At 41.9% G+C, this 17,268-nt stretch overlaps 2 protein-coding genes across 8 annotated transcripts; both read right to left on the reverse strand.

The window, feature by feature from the left end:
* Nucleotides 1–139: 139 nt before the first annotated feature.
* Nucleotides 140–4,635, reverse strand: LOC106604324 (solute carrier family 25 member 53). 3 transcript variants are annotated; one of them, XM_014198854.2, is made up of 2 exons: nucleotides 4,555–4,635; nucleotides 140–1,984 (listed from the first exon to the last, which is right to left on the reverse strand). In XM_014198854.2, exons 1-2 carry the CDS (start codon nucleotides 4,565–4,567, stop codon nucleotides 1,101–1,103), a joined length of 897 nt encoding a protein of 298 aa, XP_014054329.1. In that variant the 5' UTR covers nucleotides 4,568–4,635; the 3' UTR covers nucleotides 140–1,100. The 3 variants fall into 3 exon arrangements, with proteins under 3 accessions (XP_014054329.1, XP_014054330.1, XP_014054333.1); XM_014198855.2 differs by lacking the exon at nucleotides 4,555–4,635 and adding an exon at nucleotides 4,099–4,503; XM_014198858.2 differs by lacking the exon at nucleotides 4,555–4,635 and adding an exon at nucleotides 2,328–2,693.
* A 6,743-nt stretch (nucleotides 4,636–11,378) lies between these two features.
* Nucleotides 11,379–16,688, reverse strand: LOC106604323 (ribose-phosphate pyrophosphokinase 1). Of its 5 annotated transcripts, XM_014198849.2 has the most exons (8): nucleotides 16,368–16,687; nucleotides 15,642–15,831; nucleotides 14,849–14,947; nucleotides 14,367–14,491; nucleotides 13,856–14,029; nucleotides 13,391–13,550; nucleotides 12,881–12,983; nucleotides 11,379–12,838 (listed from the first exon to the last, which is right to left on the reverse strand). In XM_014198849.2, the coding sequence occupies exons 1-7, from the start codon at nucleotides 16,487–16,489 to the stop codon at nucleotides 12,891–12,893; spliced, it is 963 nt and encodes a 320-aa protein (XP_014054324.1). In that variant the 5' UTR covers nucleotides 16,490–16,687; the 3' UTR covers nucleotides 11,379–12,838; nucleotides 12,881–12,890. The 5 variants fall into 5 exon arrangements, with proteins under 5 accessions (XP_014054324.1, XP_014054327.1, XP_045573864.1 ...); XM_014198852.2 differs by having other exon boundaries at nucleotides 11,379–12,983; nucleotides 16,636–16,688; XM_045717908.1 differs by having other exon boundaries at nucleotides 11,379–12,983; nucleotides 15,648–15,831; nucleotides 16,636–16,687.
* Between the last annotated feature and the right edge of the window lie 580 nt (nucleotides 16,689–17,268).

Below are 17,268 nucleotides of genomic sequence, written 5' to 3' on the forward strand. Positions count from 1 at the left end.
CTGGTATATGTTATCTGAGGTCAAAACATTATCATTCAAGTATTCCTCTCAGAGTAGAATAGAATAGATACACTTATAGTCCATTTTGTGAGAAACAGAAGTTGGTAATGGTATAAGACAATAGAAGGGTAGGCCTATACTGAGTGATACATATCTTATTTGATTCACATGCAGTTGTTCATTGAAATATTAAAGTCCATGTTGACGAACCTTGACAGAGCACCTTGAACATAAATGGATCTCCTAGGCTTTGATACATTCAGGACTTAAAAAAATAGGAAACAGTGAGGCACCTGAGAGAAATAGAACCATTAAACGTCATTGCACAGTAATCTTTGGGTCATAAAAACCTGATACCAGAGAGTTTTGATGACTGAGGCCATACAAATGTAATTAAATCTTTAACGGCTGTCCCTCAAAAACAAAATAGAAATCTGTCAAGTTAAAAGTTTTGCATGGCCTGACTAATAAAGTGGTGCCCAACTGCAGGTGCTGGACCATCCTTGAGAACATGCTGCATTCCTGAACAGAACAGATCCATAAGACATCAGCGGTCATCACCAAGGGTACCGTTTCAATAGTCAAAAGTGGTCTCCTCTCCTGCTCTTCTCTCCTTCACCTCTCCTTCACCTCTCCTTCACCTCTCCTTCACCTCTCCTTCACCTCTCCTTCACCTCTCCTTCACCTCTCCTTTGCTCCTTTGATCTTGATTTATCTGCTCATAATTTCTAGCGGATGTGCGCAATATGGTGCATGCCATACACACCCACCACTCAGGTTTCACACCAGGCAGATGAAGGAAAAGAGAGAGAGAGAGAGACCGAGAGAGAGAAATAGAGAGAGAAAGAGAGAGAGAAAGAGAAAAAGCGAGAGAGAGAAAGAGAGAGAGAGCGAGAAAGAGACGAGAAAGGAAAGCACTTCAGACTATTGACATACATACACCCTATGAAGTTCTTCCTGGATGCTTCCCAAATTGCACCCTATTCCCTATATAGTGCACTACTTTTCACCAAGGCCCTAAAAGTAGTGCACTGCAAAGGGAATAGGGTGCAATTTGTGACGCAGACCTTGTCTGGAATGGAGCAATGAGGTGTTGTGTTTCAGTGTGCGGAGTGTCGGTCGTAGAGGGCTGTAGTGATTCCCCAGCTGATACAGCTCCTGAGGATAACCAGGGAACCTCCGCGGTACAGCAGGGGGATGCTCCTCTTCAGCTGACCTTCCCACAGTGCCTTCCAGCTCCCCCTCACCCCCGCTGCCTCACCCACCACCCCAGCCTGCATGTTGACCACCAGCACAGACAGAGGATACAGGGGCAGGTTGATCGCCATGGAGCTGATTACCATTCCTGACAGGAAGGATGAGGCCATAGGAGGAAGCCCCTTCTCCCTCAGAGCAGCACTGATGGGGTCCTTCAGACCGAAGTAGATGCAGCTTCCCAGGGAGTTACGGGCCAGTATGGGGATGAAGGCTCTGTAGTACCCCGACCCCAGCCTCTCTGCCCTCAGCCGGGCCAGCACACTCCTCAGGGTGGGCAGGCTGCGGTCGTTGCCCCCGTTCTGCAACACATTCTGCACACGCTCAAATGGCGTGAACACCAAGGCCTCCACCATGCCTGTGCCGAGCCCGGCCACAGCTGGTAACGTGGAGAGAGGGATGACACCGCAGGGGTTGGTGATGGAGGAGAGACAGTGGAGGAAAGTGTCATGTATCCCGAAAAGTAGCGTCCCGTTCAGGGTTTTCATCAGTAGAGGGGGCACCACCCCCCTGTAGAGCTTCAGGAAACCCTCCTTCCTGAGTTGGCCTATCGCCTGGCTGACTACGGTGCTGTGAAACTGCTGGCGGAACACGATCTTGTAGATGGGGAAGGTGGTGAGAGTGGACACCAGGCTGGAAGTCCCACCATGCAGGAAGCTGGGGAGCCAAACCATAGTGTTCGTCCTGAGGACGTGGTCTTCATGGTTATGTCCAGGACCCCGCCCCATCACTGAGAGAACAAGATGCACCATATTGAAGAGAGGGTCGATACAGACAGACAGATGCAGACTAGTTAAATGGACAATACAATCATACAAATATAGCCTATAATAATACTCAATTTAATCTATGAATAACAAACCCATTAATAACTCTTGATAACACTGCAATATTCAACAATCCCTTTAGAATAATAGCTTGTGGAAAAAAACAACTGTCCACCATCCAAAATGTATCAACTACCTTTAAACTTGCTCATCAGCTATATGCCCTAATGAATCACTTCTACGATAAATTTACACCTAAGAAAAAATGTATTGAGCAACAGTTTCAAGACATTTTAGCCTACTTACCAGAACACCTAAAACGACTTTTTAGCCCACAGGTGATTGTCTTGTTTTATATCTAGCCTAGTCGGAACCAATCAATCTGCAGAATGCAAATCCATCGCAACATTTACAAGAAACGAGCGAAATGAAACCAACCCTTGCGAACATCACGCCCTTATGTGTATTCATTGAGACAAAATGAAACTCATCGTATTTCCCTAAGCGACCACGCTTCTTTTCAACTGGCAGGCAAAACGACTAAGGCCAAAATAACGATTGGGAAAATCTAAACTAAATAAATGTGTGTTGTATTGGGTTAACAATAATTCATTACAACACCGACAATGTTATGTCGGGGTAGAGGATCCCGCCCCTCTTAGAATTACCATTGGATGGATTTCTACGACTGGTGTCCGTCGATTGGACAGCATCACTTATAAATTAATGTCGTGCAGGGAGTGTTTATCACAGAAGACAGGATTGTTGGGTGATCGCTTAAATAGGTATAAGGCCAAGTGAAGCGATGTACTTTAAAAAAGTGCCAATATTTCGACAATAAAGTCAAAATTACATTTCGTGAATAAAGTGGCAATATTTCGAGAATATACTCGAAATGTACTTTTGAGAATCAAGTCAAAATGTTGTTGCAGTTATAGCTCAAGATTAAAGCAGGGGATTTGTTTAACTGCGTGTCTCTCTGGCTCCCTGTTGCTGTGGGCGCCACCGTTGAAATGCCTGCAGTTTTAGAATTTCTTTAGTAATAAGGAAATCCTTTCTCTTTTAGCGCATAATAACCAAATTAGGACATAATAACCAAGTAGGCCTATTACGACCTGGAAGAGTTTGTGCCCCCCCAGTTGAAATGGTCTAGAACCGCCACTGAAACCACCTTCCAAGTCGGTGTGGTTAAATACACAGTAGAGCATCCGTTCCTCTTCCACTTCCTTTCTGTAAGGCTATTGACTATACGAATGGAAACAGCTCTACCAAACTGAAACATGGCACCTCACCTAGATTTGAGTTAAAGAGAGGAATTAGGCAAGGTTATCCTATCTCACAGTATCTATTTTTATTAATCACCCAACTTCTTACAAATTCTTTAAATAATAGTCCCGCACGAGGTATTTCCATAGCTGGTAAATAAATTATTATAAGCCAGCTGGCTGACGATACTACACTTTTTCTGAAAGATGCTCGTCAGATTCCCATATCGATCAATGTGATAGAATCCTTTTCCAAAGCGTCTATATCTTAACATTAATAAATGTGAACTCATGGCTGTCAAAGATTGTGTGACACCCTCAAATGATGATATTCCAGTGAAAGAAGAACTGACATATTTAGGCATAATCAATTGGATAAAATAATTCCTAAGAAGACCCACTTCTATGTGGAATTGTATTCCTCATCATGTCTTCTCTAGTTTTGGTGGCCTTAACTTCATGTTGGTTTGCAATTATAATATTGACAAAGTTCCAGTGAAACTCTGCTTTTCATCAGCAGGTATTCTTGTCATGGTCCTTAATTTATAAGCATAATTTTTCTCAACACAGATATTATATATGGAATAATCGGGTCATATTGTATAAAAAACGTCTTTGTTTTTAGAATATTGGTTCCAAAATGGCGCCGAAGCAGAAGGCAGACGTTTTACGTGCCTCCAACAGATTGTGTTTTTTTCCGTTTATCTACGTTGTTTGTAACTTGTTTTTTTACTCATTTTGTACATAATGTTGCCGCTACCATCTCTTATGACCGAAAATAACTTCTAGACATCAGGACTGCGATTACTCACAATGGACTAGCCAAATCCTTTTTCTTCTTTCACGACTCTGACGAGCTCAAGGCGGAGGATATGCGGCTCCCTCGGGACAGGCCCGAGCTCCGTGATCTGCGTGAAGTGGAGGCGGAGAAAGAGAGGCCGGAGAGCGGGCTGCCTGCTGAGAAGTCGAAGGCAATCGAATAAACCCTCACTTCCCTCAATTCTGATTGCACATTTGCTATCTTTGGACAATAAAATCGACGAGTTACACTTACGATTAAACTACCAACGGGACAATCAAAACTGTAATATCTTATGCTTCTTATATGATGTACCGGCATGATAGAACAGTGGCGTCTGGTAAGACAAGGGGCTGCGGTCTATGTATTTTTGTAAACAACAGCTGGTGCACGATATCTAAAGAAGTCTCGAGCTATTGCTCACCTGAGGTAGAGTTTCTCATGATAAGCTGTACACCACACTACCTACCGAGAGCTTTCATCTGTATTCTTTGTAGCTGTTTGCATACCACCACAGTCAGAGGCTGGAACTAAGATAGCATTGAATGAGCTGTATTCCGCCATAAGCAAACAAGAAAACACTCACCCAGAGGCGGTGCTCCTAGTGGCCGGGGACTTTAATGCAGGGAAACTTAAATCAGTTTTACCAAATTTCTATCAGCATGTTAAATGTGCAACCAGAGGGAAAAGAACTCTGGACCACTTATATTCCACACACAGAGACACATACAAAGCTCTCCCTCGCCCTCCATTTGGCAAATCTGACCATAATTCCTCCTGATTCCTGCTCAGTACATCACTGGGGCCAAGCTTCCTGCCATCCAGGACCTCTATACTAGGCAGTGTCAGAGGAAGGCCTTAAAAATTGTCAAAGACTCCAGCCACCCTAGTCATAGACTGTTCTCACTGCTACCGCATGGCAAGCTTTCCCGGAGCGCCAAGTCTAGGTCCAAGAGGCTTCTAAACAGCTTCTACCCCACACCATAAGACTCCTGAACATCTAGTCAAATGGCAACCCAGACTATTTGCATTGCCTCCTATGCATAGTCACTTTAATAACTCTACCTACATGTACATACTGCCCCCACACATTGACTCTGTACCAGCACCTCCCTGTATATATTGTTATTTTTTACTGCAGCTCTTTAATTACTTGTTATCTCTTATTCTTATCCGTATTTTTTGAAACTGCACTGTTGATTAGGGGCTCGTAAGTAAGCGTTTCACCTGTTGTATTCGGCGCATGTGACTAATGAAATTTGATTTGAAAAATATCCTATTGATGAGCCAACTTGTAAATGCAGAGGGTATTTTACTGAATTATAAGGAATTCTTTTCACTTTACAAGATCCCTGTAACACCTAAAGATTTTGCAATTGTATTAGATGCCATTCCCTCAGGTGTTGCTTTATTATTCAGGAATGTGTCAAGACCCTCAGAACATACCTACCATTAACCCTGTTGACTCATCAGTAGGAAAGATCTGTTTTTCTTTTAGTCCATTCAACATCAATAGATCTATACGAGCCTTGTTTCAACAGGATGTTGTATCTGTACCTTATGTCATGCCTTTTGGAATGGTTTTATTGATACTGTCTGTTGGAAAAGAGTTTGGATGTTGCCACAGACATACCTACTTATTAACAAAATGAATCTAAAGGATCGGTGTGTGCCCCCCCCCCCGTTTGAGGAGAGTTCACAGTTATTTATTTTATTTTACCTTTATTTATACAGGTTTTTCTCATTGAGATAACATCTCTTTTCCAAGAGAGACCTGGTCCAATAGCAGCAGGGGGAACAAAGTTTCAGACAAAACAAATTACATACACTAACACAACATTAAACAGAACTATAGACACACATACAGTACAACAATTACATATTACGTTAAAAAACACAAAAGTCTTGACTAAAAAAACAGCTGTCCTGAAGACAATTCCACTCTTCTGTGATATACACATCGATCAAGTGTTTAAACTCCACCAACGAAACTAGATCATCACATTTTAAAATGTTCAGGAGAGAGTTTCAGGACCACGGCGCTAAGTAACTAAAACTATTTCTACCATGACCTGTTGTAATTTTTGGTACTGTTAGAAGCAAATCAGAATGGGACCGTAATTGATATTTATTTACTGACCTGACTAAAAAAGAACAGAGATAAAATGGCATTTTACCCAATATGGCCTTATAAAATCAGTGTATACCAGTGTTTAAGCTTACGCAAGGTCAATGACGACCAGCCAACAGCGCTGTAGAGATCACAATGATGTATTAGACATTTCTGATCTGTAATGAACCTGAGGGCTGCATGATACACTGAATCAAGTGCTCTCAGGGTAGTGGTCGAGGCCTGCATATATATAACATCACTAAAATCTAAAACCGACAGTAATGTACATCGTACCAGCTCCTTCCTGGCCTCCAGAGAAAAACAAGCCTTATGCCGGTAATAAAATCCTATTTTCAGCTTGAGCTTCCTTATCAAGTTCTCTACATGCACAGTGAAGCTCAGCTTATCATCAACCCACACACCCAAATATTTGTACACTTTAACTTGCTCTATAGTATGTCCAGCCAATGTAGCAATGACATGATTTGTAACATGTCTGGCATTTGAAAATACCATGCATTTTTTTTTACCTGAATTTAGAATCAGCTTTAAATCATACAGATTCTGTTGTATTTTGATATGGGTCGACAATTTTGATATGGGTCGATAGTTGTCAAGTAGCGAAGGATCTCCACCTTTCAGGAGAGGCAGTACAAAAGCAGATTTCCATAACTTGGGGATTTCCTTAACATCAAGCGTGATGTTAAAAATACATATTGCCGTATAATACTTGAATTTTAAATTTTGATATTATTTTGTTTTGAATATCGCGCCGTGCTATCTCACTGGTTGTTGTCCAACCAATCCCATTAGCGGGATTGTAGCCTCAAGAGGGGGGAGCAATGATGTCAGCGGCTAGGTGTAGGAGGCGGTGGTCTAGTTCATCAGGGCCAGGGAATTTTTTTAAATCAATTTCTTTCAGGGCTTTACGCACTTCTGAAACAGAGAAGGATGAAAAGGAGAACCTGGTGAAGGAGTGCACAGTTATGTCAGGTAAAATCATAGGGGGCTCAATTATACCCTCGACCTTTTCAAATAAACTGCCTGCATCTAAAAAAATGCTGATTCAAGGCTTGCAGAATGTAGGTTCTCTCAGTTACAATCTGTGTTTCGACCAACAATTGTTTGGGAAGCTGTGTATCTTTTTTTGCACTCCAATGGATTATTTAAATTTTGTGAAGTAGATTTCAGGTAGTGGTCTGCTTTCAATTTACGGATCATAGCCACACCCATATTTCGAAGATGTTTAAAAGCCTTCCAATCATCTGCCAAACCAGTCCCTCTTGCTTTAGCCCACATAGCATTTCGTTCCCTTATGATTTTTGTAAGTTCTTTAGTAAACCAAGGGTTCTCTCTGCCCTTAATCCTGAATTTTTTTAAAGGGGCATGCCTATTGCATACATCCTGGAATGCGTTGTGGAAGTAAGAAAAGGCTAGTTCTACATCAGGGATTAATTCCATTCAATGCTAGATACATCATGTAAAAAACCTTGAATATCAAACCGCTTCCAGTTTCTTTTCGTAATCACACGTGGAGATTTCTTAGGAATTTTACCATCTCTCACACAGGCAATAGCACAGTGATCACTTATGTAATTTGCTAAAATACCAGAAGCATTAAAACGATGAGGAGTATTGGTTAAGAATAAATCAATCAAAGAGGATATTTTATATTCAACCTAGTTATACTGTTGACAATCTGAGTGAGATTTTAGGTATTGCACAGAATTTTTAGTTGGTCAGAGCTAGATGTTAACCAGTCCTGATTCAGATCACCCATCAGGACAAACTCAGAGTTAACATTCTGTGATAACAATTTGAAAATACAATCCAGAGAGCCAACAGTAGCAGATGGAGGTCTATAACAACAAGATACAACAATATTTAAAGATAAGCCAAGATTTAGGTTCAAAGACAGATATTCAAATTGCTTAAGTTTAGTAACAGAAGTCAGAACGACCACAGAGAACTTGTCTTTTACATATACAGCAACACCACCATCCTTAGATTTACCATCTGTACGAAACACATTGTAACCCTTTATGCCAATATTTTTGTCAGTGACATATTTTTTAAGCCAGGTTTCAGAAAGCATCAGGGTCGGCAGTTTTTATCCATATATTCACAAAATCAAGCTTCGGCAGAAGACTTCTTACATTTATATGCAAAAACTTCAGGCCAATCTGACTACTTATTTCTGCAGGGGTAAGAATGTCTGGTTCTGGATTGTCTGGACATTTCCAGACAATAGAAGCAGCAAGATAATGGCAAGTCTAGATCGAGGGTTACAACATTTGGATTTACAGACAGCACTTGAACGAGAATCCATAGTCACCAGTCTTTAACGCCACATATTTCAGGAGATGTGTAAAGTCCAGAGACATGGTTAAGTTCCAAGAGAACAGTTCTGACATGTAAGCGCAAGAGTCTGATTTCTCCCATATTGTTCGGGAGAAATGTGCATAGTTCTTATGTGCATTTCCGGAGCAAGCGTGGGGTTTCTCACAATACTCGAGGGAGAAACAGTCATATATTTCCTCATTCACAGTGCAACGGGCTCTAAAAGTATCGCCAACATTGTAAAAGCCAAAGGTAGACACCAGCGAAATGAACAACAGCATCATGTTTGTTAAATGCCCTAAAAGTCACTAATCAAATAGTCCAACTTCTGATCAATAAAAAGTCAGCGATGTATGAGTATGATGTAGGCGAACAAAGGTCCGGGGAGAGAGAGAGAGAGTGGCGAGGGCACCTGTACCAGAATGGGAGAGACAGACCAGGGCAGGCGGGGAGCAGGCAGGCAGAGAGATCGGTTCTCTGGCCAACAGCACACATGGATCGCACTGTATCAACGACAACAAATAGCCTCCATCATGGAGGTGCCAGCGAATGCAGCCACGGCAGAGATCTGCAAACTCGCAGGCGACGACCATGCAGTGGCCCGTCCGGGTATCAGCCTACTCAGTGACATCCACGGTCCCAGCCACAAAACCCTGCAGCTTGATAGGCAGCTAGCTAGTTATGAACTTGAAAATGTATTAATTAACCAATTAGGCACATTTGGGCAGTCTTGATATAACATTTTGAACAGAAATGCAATGGTTCGTTGAATCAGTCTAAAACTTTGCACAGACACTGCTGCCATCCAGTGGCCAATATCGAAATTGTGCCTAGATTCCTAAATCATTGGCTTTTCTCTTGCATTTCAAAGAATGTTTGGAAGAAGAAAAAAACACGTTTCTTTGTATCTTTTACCAGATCTAATGTGTTATATTCTCTTACATTAATTTCACATTTCCACAAAGGTCAAAGTGTTTCCTTTCAAATGGTATCAAGGATATGCATATCCTTGCTTCAGGTCCTGAGCTACAGGCAGTTATATCGGGTATGTCATTTTAGGCAAAAATTGAAAAAAAGGGTCCGATCCTTATTAAGGAAGTTTCTTATAAAATTATTCATAAATATTATCCTGCCAACCACTATATGAAGAAGTAAAAAAAAAATATATATATATATATATATATATATATATATATATATATATACACACATACATACATGCAAATTGTACCTTTTGTAATGACCACTCACAAAGTGTTGCATCTTTCTTGGCATTGTACTCATGTAAGGAATCTGTGGCAAGACATCAGTAGATTATAATTGAACACATTTATGAAGATGTTATACTATTATGGAGAGATGTGCTACTTGGATTCTTTACCTATGATAGAAATAAGTTGAAACCATTTTATGTAATTCATTTCATTATTCTTTTGGTCAATTGTCATATTCACAAAACACCACATTTTATTACCTTGAAAAAAGTAATTGAACGAAACTCAGCAAAAAAAAGAAACGTCCTCTCACTGTCAACTGTGTTTACTTTCAGCAAACTTAACATGTGTAAATATTTGTATGAACATAAGATTCAACAACTGAGACATAAACTGAACAACTTCCACAAACATGTGACTACCAGAAATTGAATAATATGTCCCTGAACAAAGGGGGGGTCAAATTCAAAAGTAACAGTCAGTATCTGGTGTGGCCACCAGCTGCATTCAGTACTGCAGTGTATCTCCTCCTCATGGACTGCACCAGATTTGCCAGTTCTTGCTGTGAGATGTTACCCCACTCTTCCACAAAGGCACCTGTAACTTCCTGGACATATCTGGTGTGTACAGTACTGATAACCTATCATTATGAATTAGTTCATACGTTCAAATTTTATGAAACACATAGCCTACTATGCAACTGTAGCCTGTATATACAGTTGAAGTCAGAAGTTTACATGCACTTATGTTGGAGTCATTTAAAACTTGTTTTTCAACCACTCCTCAATTTTCTTGTTAACAAACTATAGTTGTGGCAAGTCGGCTAGCACATCTACTTTGTGCATGACACAAGTAATTTTTCCAACAATTGTTTACAGATTATTTCACTTAGAATTCACTGTACCACAATTCCAGTGGGTCAGAAGTTTACATACACTAAGTTGACTGTGCCTTTAAACAGCTTGGAAAATTCCAGAAAATTATGTCATGGCTTTAGAAGGTTCTGATAGGCTAATTGACATAATTTGAGTCAATTGGAGGTGTACCTGTGGATGTATTTCAAGGCCTACCTTCAAACTCACTGCCTCTTTGCTTGACATCATGGGAAAAATACTTCCGTACTATTGTTTGTACAGATGAAACACGTACCTTCAGGGGTTTGGAAATTGCTCCCAAGGATGAACCAGACTCGTGGAGGTCTACAATTATTTTTCTGAGGTCTTGGCTGATTTCTTTAGATTTTCCCATGACGTCAAGCAAAGAGGCACTGAGTTTGAAGGTAGGCCTTGAAATACATCCACAGGTACACCTCCAATTGACTCAAATGATGTCAATTAGCCTATCAGAAGCTTCTAAAGCTATGACATTTTCTGTAATTTTCCAAACTTCTGACCCACTGGAATTGTGATACAGTGAATTATAAGTGAAATAATCTGTCTGTAAACAATTGTTGGAAAAATTACGTGTCATGCACAAAGTAGATGTCCTAAGTGACTTGCCAAAACTATAGTTTGTTAACAAGAAATTTGTGGAATGGTTGAAAAACAAGTTTTAATGGACTCCAACCTAAGTATATGTAAACTTCCGACTTCAACTGTACATGAAACTTTAAAGTCAGACAGATACCACTCTTTTGAGAGTTTATTATACAAATATTATTGAAAAAAATTAAGTAAATAAAAATAGCAGAGACTTTTCTAGGAAGCTCCATCCTGCAGAGCTAAAAACCAACAGCTTCTAGACAGCAACCTCAAAGAGCAAAACCTGCCTCCTCTGCACCCACTGAAAGAATGATTCCCAAAAGCCTTGAGGGGCAATCCACAATTCAAACCCCCCCTTCCCGGTACTGGTTTAGGTCAACAAGTGAGGGATGGGGTTAGAGGAATGTACACACAGACAGAGCAAGGGATGCAGATCATGGAGGAGGCATTTAAAAGTTATAATCTTCAAGAATCAGTAGGCTATATACCATTATGTCCAAAAATTAGAAGTACCAATCCTAGATTGCCCCTTTTAAAAAGACTTGTGAATCACCCAGATTAACATCAACTATAGCTCATTCACTTTACTCATTATGAGCCTCATCTTTCAACCAAATCAAAATGAAAAACAAAATAATAAAATACCTGAAGTCAGTCAACATCCAACCGTCTCTCACCCTCTTTTTGTAACATAGAAGTTTTGTAACAGCATTATTATGAACTGTTGGCATTAGGTGAGTTCACCCACTCACAATAAATAATCAACACTGACCTCTTTTGTCCCTGATAGACATGTCCCAAATGGCACCCTATTCCCCATGTAGTGCACTACTTTTGACCAGGACCCATAGGGCACTAGTCAAAAGAAGTTCACTATGTAGGAAAAGGGTGCCATTTGGGATGCAAACACTGTTTAGAGGTGAGAGAGGGACTCAAAATGAACATGTCATCATTATTAATAGTCATTAATTGTAACGTGGTTAGTTAGCAATAGCAGCAGAGCGATGCTAATATATACTGGTGGTGTTTCTCCTGGTTGGGGTCAATTGAATTTAAACCTCAATTCAGAAAGTAAACCTAATTCCAAATCCAATTCCACATTTTCCTAATTGAAAAGAATTGGAATGTCAGTATACATCTTGAATTGACTGGAATTGAAATGGAATCGAGCCCAACACTGATGTTTGTATAGGACATTCCTCTTTCTGGTGTAACAGAATAGTAGGGCTGGAATCTATTCAGTGATGAGAAACATTCCAGAATACTGGGCATAGAAATGGAATGAAGAGCCTACCTGAAAGACAATCATATCTGTTCCCCAAAGTCCCTATTCTGCGTGAGAGATGGCCGTGCCTGTTCTATCTGAATGTTCTGGTGTGCCCTACTGAACGGTGCCTGTTCTATCTGAATGTTCTGGTGTGCCCTACTGAACGGTGCCTGTTCTATCTGAATGTTCTGGTGTGCCCTACTGAACGGTGCCTGTTCTATCTGAATGTTCTGGTGTGCCCTACTGAACGGTGTCTGTTCTATCTGAATGTTCTGGTGTGCCCTACTGAACGGTGTCTGTTCTATCTGAATGTTCTGGTGTGCCCTACTGAACGGTGCCTGTTCTATCTGAATGTTCTGGTGTGCCCTACTGAACGGTGCCCGTGTGATGTTACAAGGGGACGTGGCTGAAGAGGTAGGAGACAGATTCTCCGTTGTGGGTCCTGCGGATGGCCTCTGCCAAGATCATAGAGATGTCAATCACCTAGAGGAGAAACAGATGGTTAATAACAAACTATGTTCAGGAAACATCCGGAAACATGTCAGACTATTTACCGTTGATAAACAGAAAGTGTGCTCTCTCATTTATAGAGTGAACTATTTTAATTATTTTAGCACAAAACGTTTTAGGTGATATGATTATTCAAACTACTTGCTGTTGTCTTAGTTGTTAAACATCACAGAAGCAACAATAGAATTTCAGCTTAAACCACCGTAACATTATTGGACAATATGACAGTCTACTTATGTTGAGGTGAATGACCCTGATATAACCTCTGACCCCTGACCTGTATCTTAGAACAGTAATATAACATTTGACCCCTAACCTGTATCTAAGGACAGTGCTGTGACCCCTGACCTGTATCTAAGGACAGTGCTGTGACCCCTGACCTGTATCTTAGGACAGGTCTTCATCTTCTCCTCCTGAGGGATAGTGTTGGTGACAACCACGGCCTCGAAGCAGGCGTTGTTGATGCGGGAGATGGCCGGGCCAGAGAAGATACCGTGGGTCAGGATGGCATACACCTTGGTAGCACCAGCTGAGATCAGCCTGAGGGTGGAGGGACAGTATCTCCTCAAAAAAACTGTAGGATTATAGCACCTAACATTTACCTGTTTGAATACACTGGTTTTTGCTACAAGGACTCTCATTTGGATGAAGGAGAAGTGAAATGTGAAATAGTGGTTGGTATTTCCACAGCTCTGTAATAAGAATGTCTTGACATCAAATCAGAGATCCATTTGAATGTACAGGATCATAATCAATGTTTGCTTTTGTGTGGTTAAGATTCAGCCCAGACACCCATTGCCTGGGCATAGATACGTGTCAAGGTCATAAATTGAGACTTTACTTACTTGTCGGCCGCGTGACAGATAGTCCCACAGGTGTCTGCCATGTCATCCACCAAGATGGCCACCCGGTCCGTGACGTCCCCGACCAACACCATGCGATCCACCTCATTGGCCTTCTTTCTCTCTTTGTGGATCAGAGCAAAGTCCACATTGAGCCTGTCCGCTATGGAAGTCACTCTGTCACACAGAACACAGTGTTAAGAGGAGGCCAAGTCACAGAGGCACAACAGTTGGTCCGCTGTTATCGTATAAAGATTGTTAGTGTGGAGGAGCAGTTACACACAAACGTGTGAATCTAAAGTTAATTTCACCACAGATAAGGCAGAGTTAAAGAAAGACATGGCTGAAGGGTAAAACCAGTAAAAGAGAGGTGATGTTCTTGAAGCAGTAGTCTAGCATGCACACAGTGGTTCCCATATTTACCAAGCCCCCCCCCCCCATCTCTTCACCCTCTCTCTAATTAATCAAATTTCTTCTTTTGACCAAAAGCTTTGAGTACTCTGTCCTGTCTCACCTCTTGGCACCCCCTGCGTCTGGAGAGACGATAGTGCAGGTCTTCCACTCTGCGATGTTCTCTTTGATCCACTTCAGTACAGCAGGCTCAGCATACAGGTTATCCACCGGGATGTCGAAGAAACCCTGGAGATACCAGACAGGAGTCAGAGGCTGCCATCTAGCCGTTTCACATCCCAGGAACCATCTCTAGTCATTGTGCCCTTGAGCCAGTCACTTAACCCCTATAGAACTCCATGTGTTCGCTGATTGTGTTGTCTGTTGGATTGGAGGGAGCAAAATAATAATTTACATCTCTATAGTCTGGCTGTTTGGTCCTCTACTGCCAGACCCCAGTGTCCTCCCTCCTCCTGACCTCTACTGCCAGACCCCAGTGTCCTCCCTCTTCTACTGCCAGACCCCAGTGTCCTCCCTCTTCTACTGCCAGACCCCAGTGTCCTCCCTCTTCTACTGCCAGACCCCAGTGTCCTCCCTCCTCCTAACCTGGATCTGTGAGGCGTGGAGGTCCATAGTGATGATGTGATCAGCCCCAGACACAGACAGCATGTTAGCCACGAGCTTGGCTGAGATGGGCGCCCGACTCTGCAAGGAAACACACACACACACACACGATATGAGCGGAGTCTTCCATCTTAAAAATGGCTCCATATTACATTTCCTTCCCAAAGCCACAAGGGGCAGCTGATAGGCTATTCTAAACTACAGTCACGTGTACAACTCCAAGTAAATTTCAAACTACTCAGCTCCTTCAAGAAGCCCAAGAAAAGTGATACTGTACAAAACGTTAATAACAGTATACTTTTGGCAGAAACATAGTACATGCAATAGATTATATTGGGAGGACAAAGACATGCACTGATATAAACCATGTGAGGAATGGAGGCAGGCAGGTGACGGTAACAATACAAACAGAAGACACAATGACTGCTCACTGTTCACTGCTTAACTTAAATCAGTGGAGAAATCAAAACAAAACCCAGGCATGCTCCCAGGCCCATCCATCTGCTGACTGCCTGCTGGGGTCCGTCCACACAGTCAGTGACAGCAACATGAGTGGTAAGATCACACTGGACATTGATGGGGTGGAATGGCAGGGTTGGGATCAATTCAATTTCAATTCAGGAAGTACACGGAAATTCTAATGGTTTTGAATTAAAAACATTTGGAATTGGAATTTGGTTTAATTTCTGAATTGACTGGATTTGAACCCAACTCTAGTGATGCGGTACAATGGTCGGCGGTGTGACAGTAGAGTAACTAGATGTCTGTCCCTCACCCCCACCTTGTCCTTCTTGTCCTGCCGTGCGTAGGGGAAGCAGGGGATGACGGCTGTGACCCGGGAGGCCGAGGCGATCTTACACGCATTGATCATAATCAGCAGCTCCATCAGATTATCATTGATCTCCCCACAGCCGCTCTGTACGATGTAGACATCCTCTCCACGGACACTCTCCCCGATCTCAACGCTGTTAGGGCCCAAGGGAGGAGAGGATGGGGTCAACAACACTCTCTGCTAACACAGCAAGACACGAATGGTGAGGGATATTCATCATGAGACATCGAAAACACAGCCTACAGGTGTTTATGGCTAGGGGACTTAGAAGTGCAGTGACAAAATAATATTTCACAGTAAATGCTGTGACAATTACAGTATGAGCAAAGTGCTGAACAGCACAGAATGACAAGTATACAGTTTGATGCATCAGTGTTACGCAAGAAGTTATAATAAACAATTGTTTCACTTTTGCTAGCCTGTAGGGGTTGTCAGCTCTCCCAATATTCAGAAATGAGTTGAAATGTATGGTGAAGTGAAGTTCGCCCAATACGCAACAAACTGAGCGCCAAAATAAACTCCAGTTATGCGTGACATAAACTACAAGTTCCAAGCACCTTTGCGAGGCAGCATCAAAAGCAGACCGCTAACATAACGTTTCTTAAACATATTTCTCGAACATAAGATTTCAACAGATTAGCTTTCTATACATTAAAAGTTTACACTGACCATGTTTCTTGATTGCTGAATTTTTTGGTGACAACCTTCCCGAGTTCCATCCCAAGACGGTCGGCAATTTTGTGAGACAGTTCCCGATGCGAGCTACCGCTGAATATCTTAATGTTCGGCATTTTTGTATGTTCCAGGGCTTCGTTCTACGGAAGCTAGCTACAATTCTAGTAGCAGCAAATAAGTGATATACGATCTATTAGTTCTAGTGAACTGTTGGAAATCGATCGCTAGTCGATAGATATCATCAAGTTGATGCGTTGCCTACCTATCCACCATCGTTCCCTTCTTCACGCATGCGCCTGTCCCTTTTCCTGGTCTTCTTCTTCTTTGGGGTTAAACGGAGGTTGGCATCCAATATATTGCATTACCACCCCCAACTGGGCTATAATATACATCCATTAAACTTTGTGATACAAAAGGGAAAAGGAAAAACAAACAAAGAAATAAAACCTTCCAACTAACCCTTCACTCATTAAAAATCCACTACCCCATTCCACTACTTTGACCCTATCTGCTCCTGCACCCAGCCAGCCAGCCCAACCCAACCAGCCCAGCCAGCCCAGCTAGCCCAGCCCAGCGGCTTGGGAGGACGGGACACCACCAATCAAAACACCCTGAAACTCTTCTTAAGTCAAATCTCGTACACCCAAATATTTCTCTGCAGCTGCCACCACAAAGTGTATTTTCTGTGATTTACATTCTATTTCTGCAGTATAGTTGACATTCATTATAATGAATGCTAAGAAGCCAACCTTACTGAAACATAAATCACTGGTTGGCCTCTTGTCCCTGGAAGCAGGCACCATCAACAATACACCGCCCACTTCACATGACAATGACATTATTCATACCTATACACAGTTGAAGTTGGAAGTTTACATACACCTTAGCCAAATAC

The sequence above is a fragment of the Salmo salar genome, chromosome ssa05 (assembly GCF_905237065.1).
Source record: "Salmo salar chromosome ssa05, Ssal_v3.1, whole genome shotgun sequence".
Classification (NCBI taxonomy): Eukaryota; Metazoa; Chordata; class Actinopteri; order Salmoniformes; family Salmonidae; genus Salmo; species Salmo salar.

Coding starts and splice junctions, on each gene's coding strand:
- LOC106604323 (XM_014198849.2), bottom strand. CDS start 16,489: ATGCCGAACATTAAGATATTCAGCGGTAGCTCGCATCGGGAACTGTCT. Junction 15,832..16,367: donor TTCAGCAATCAAGAAACATG/GTCAGTGTAAAC, acceptor GGGCCCTAACAG/CGTTGAGATCGGGGAGAGTG. Junction 14,030..14,366: donor GACGCAGGGGGTGCCAAGAG/GTGAGACAGGAC, acceptor TCTGTGTGACAG/AGTGACTTCCATAGCGGACA.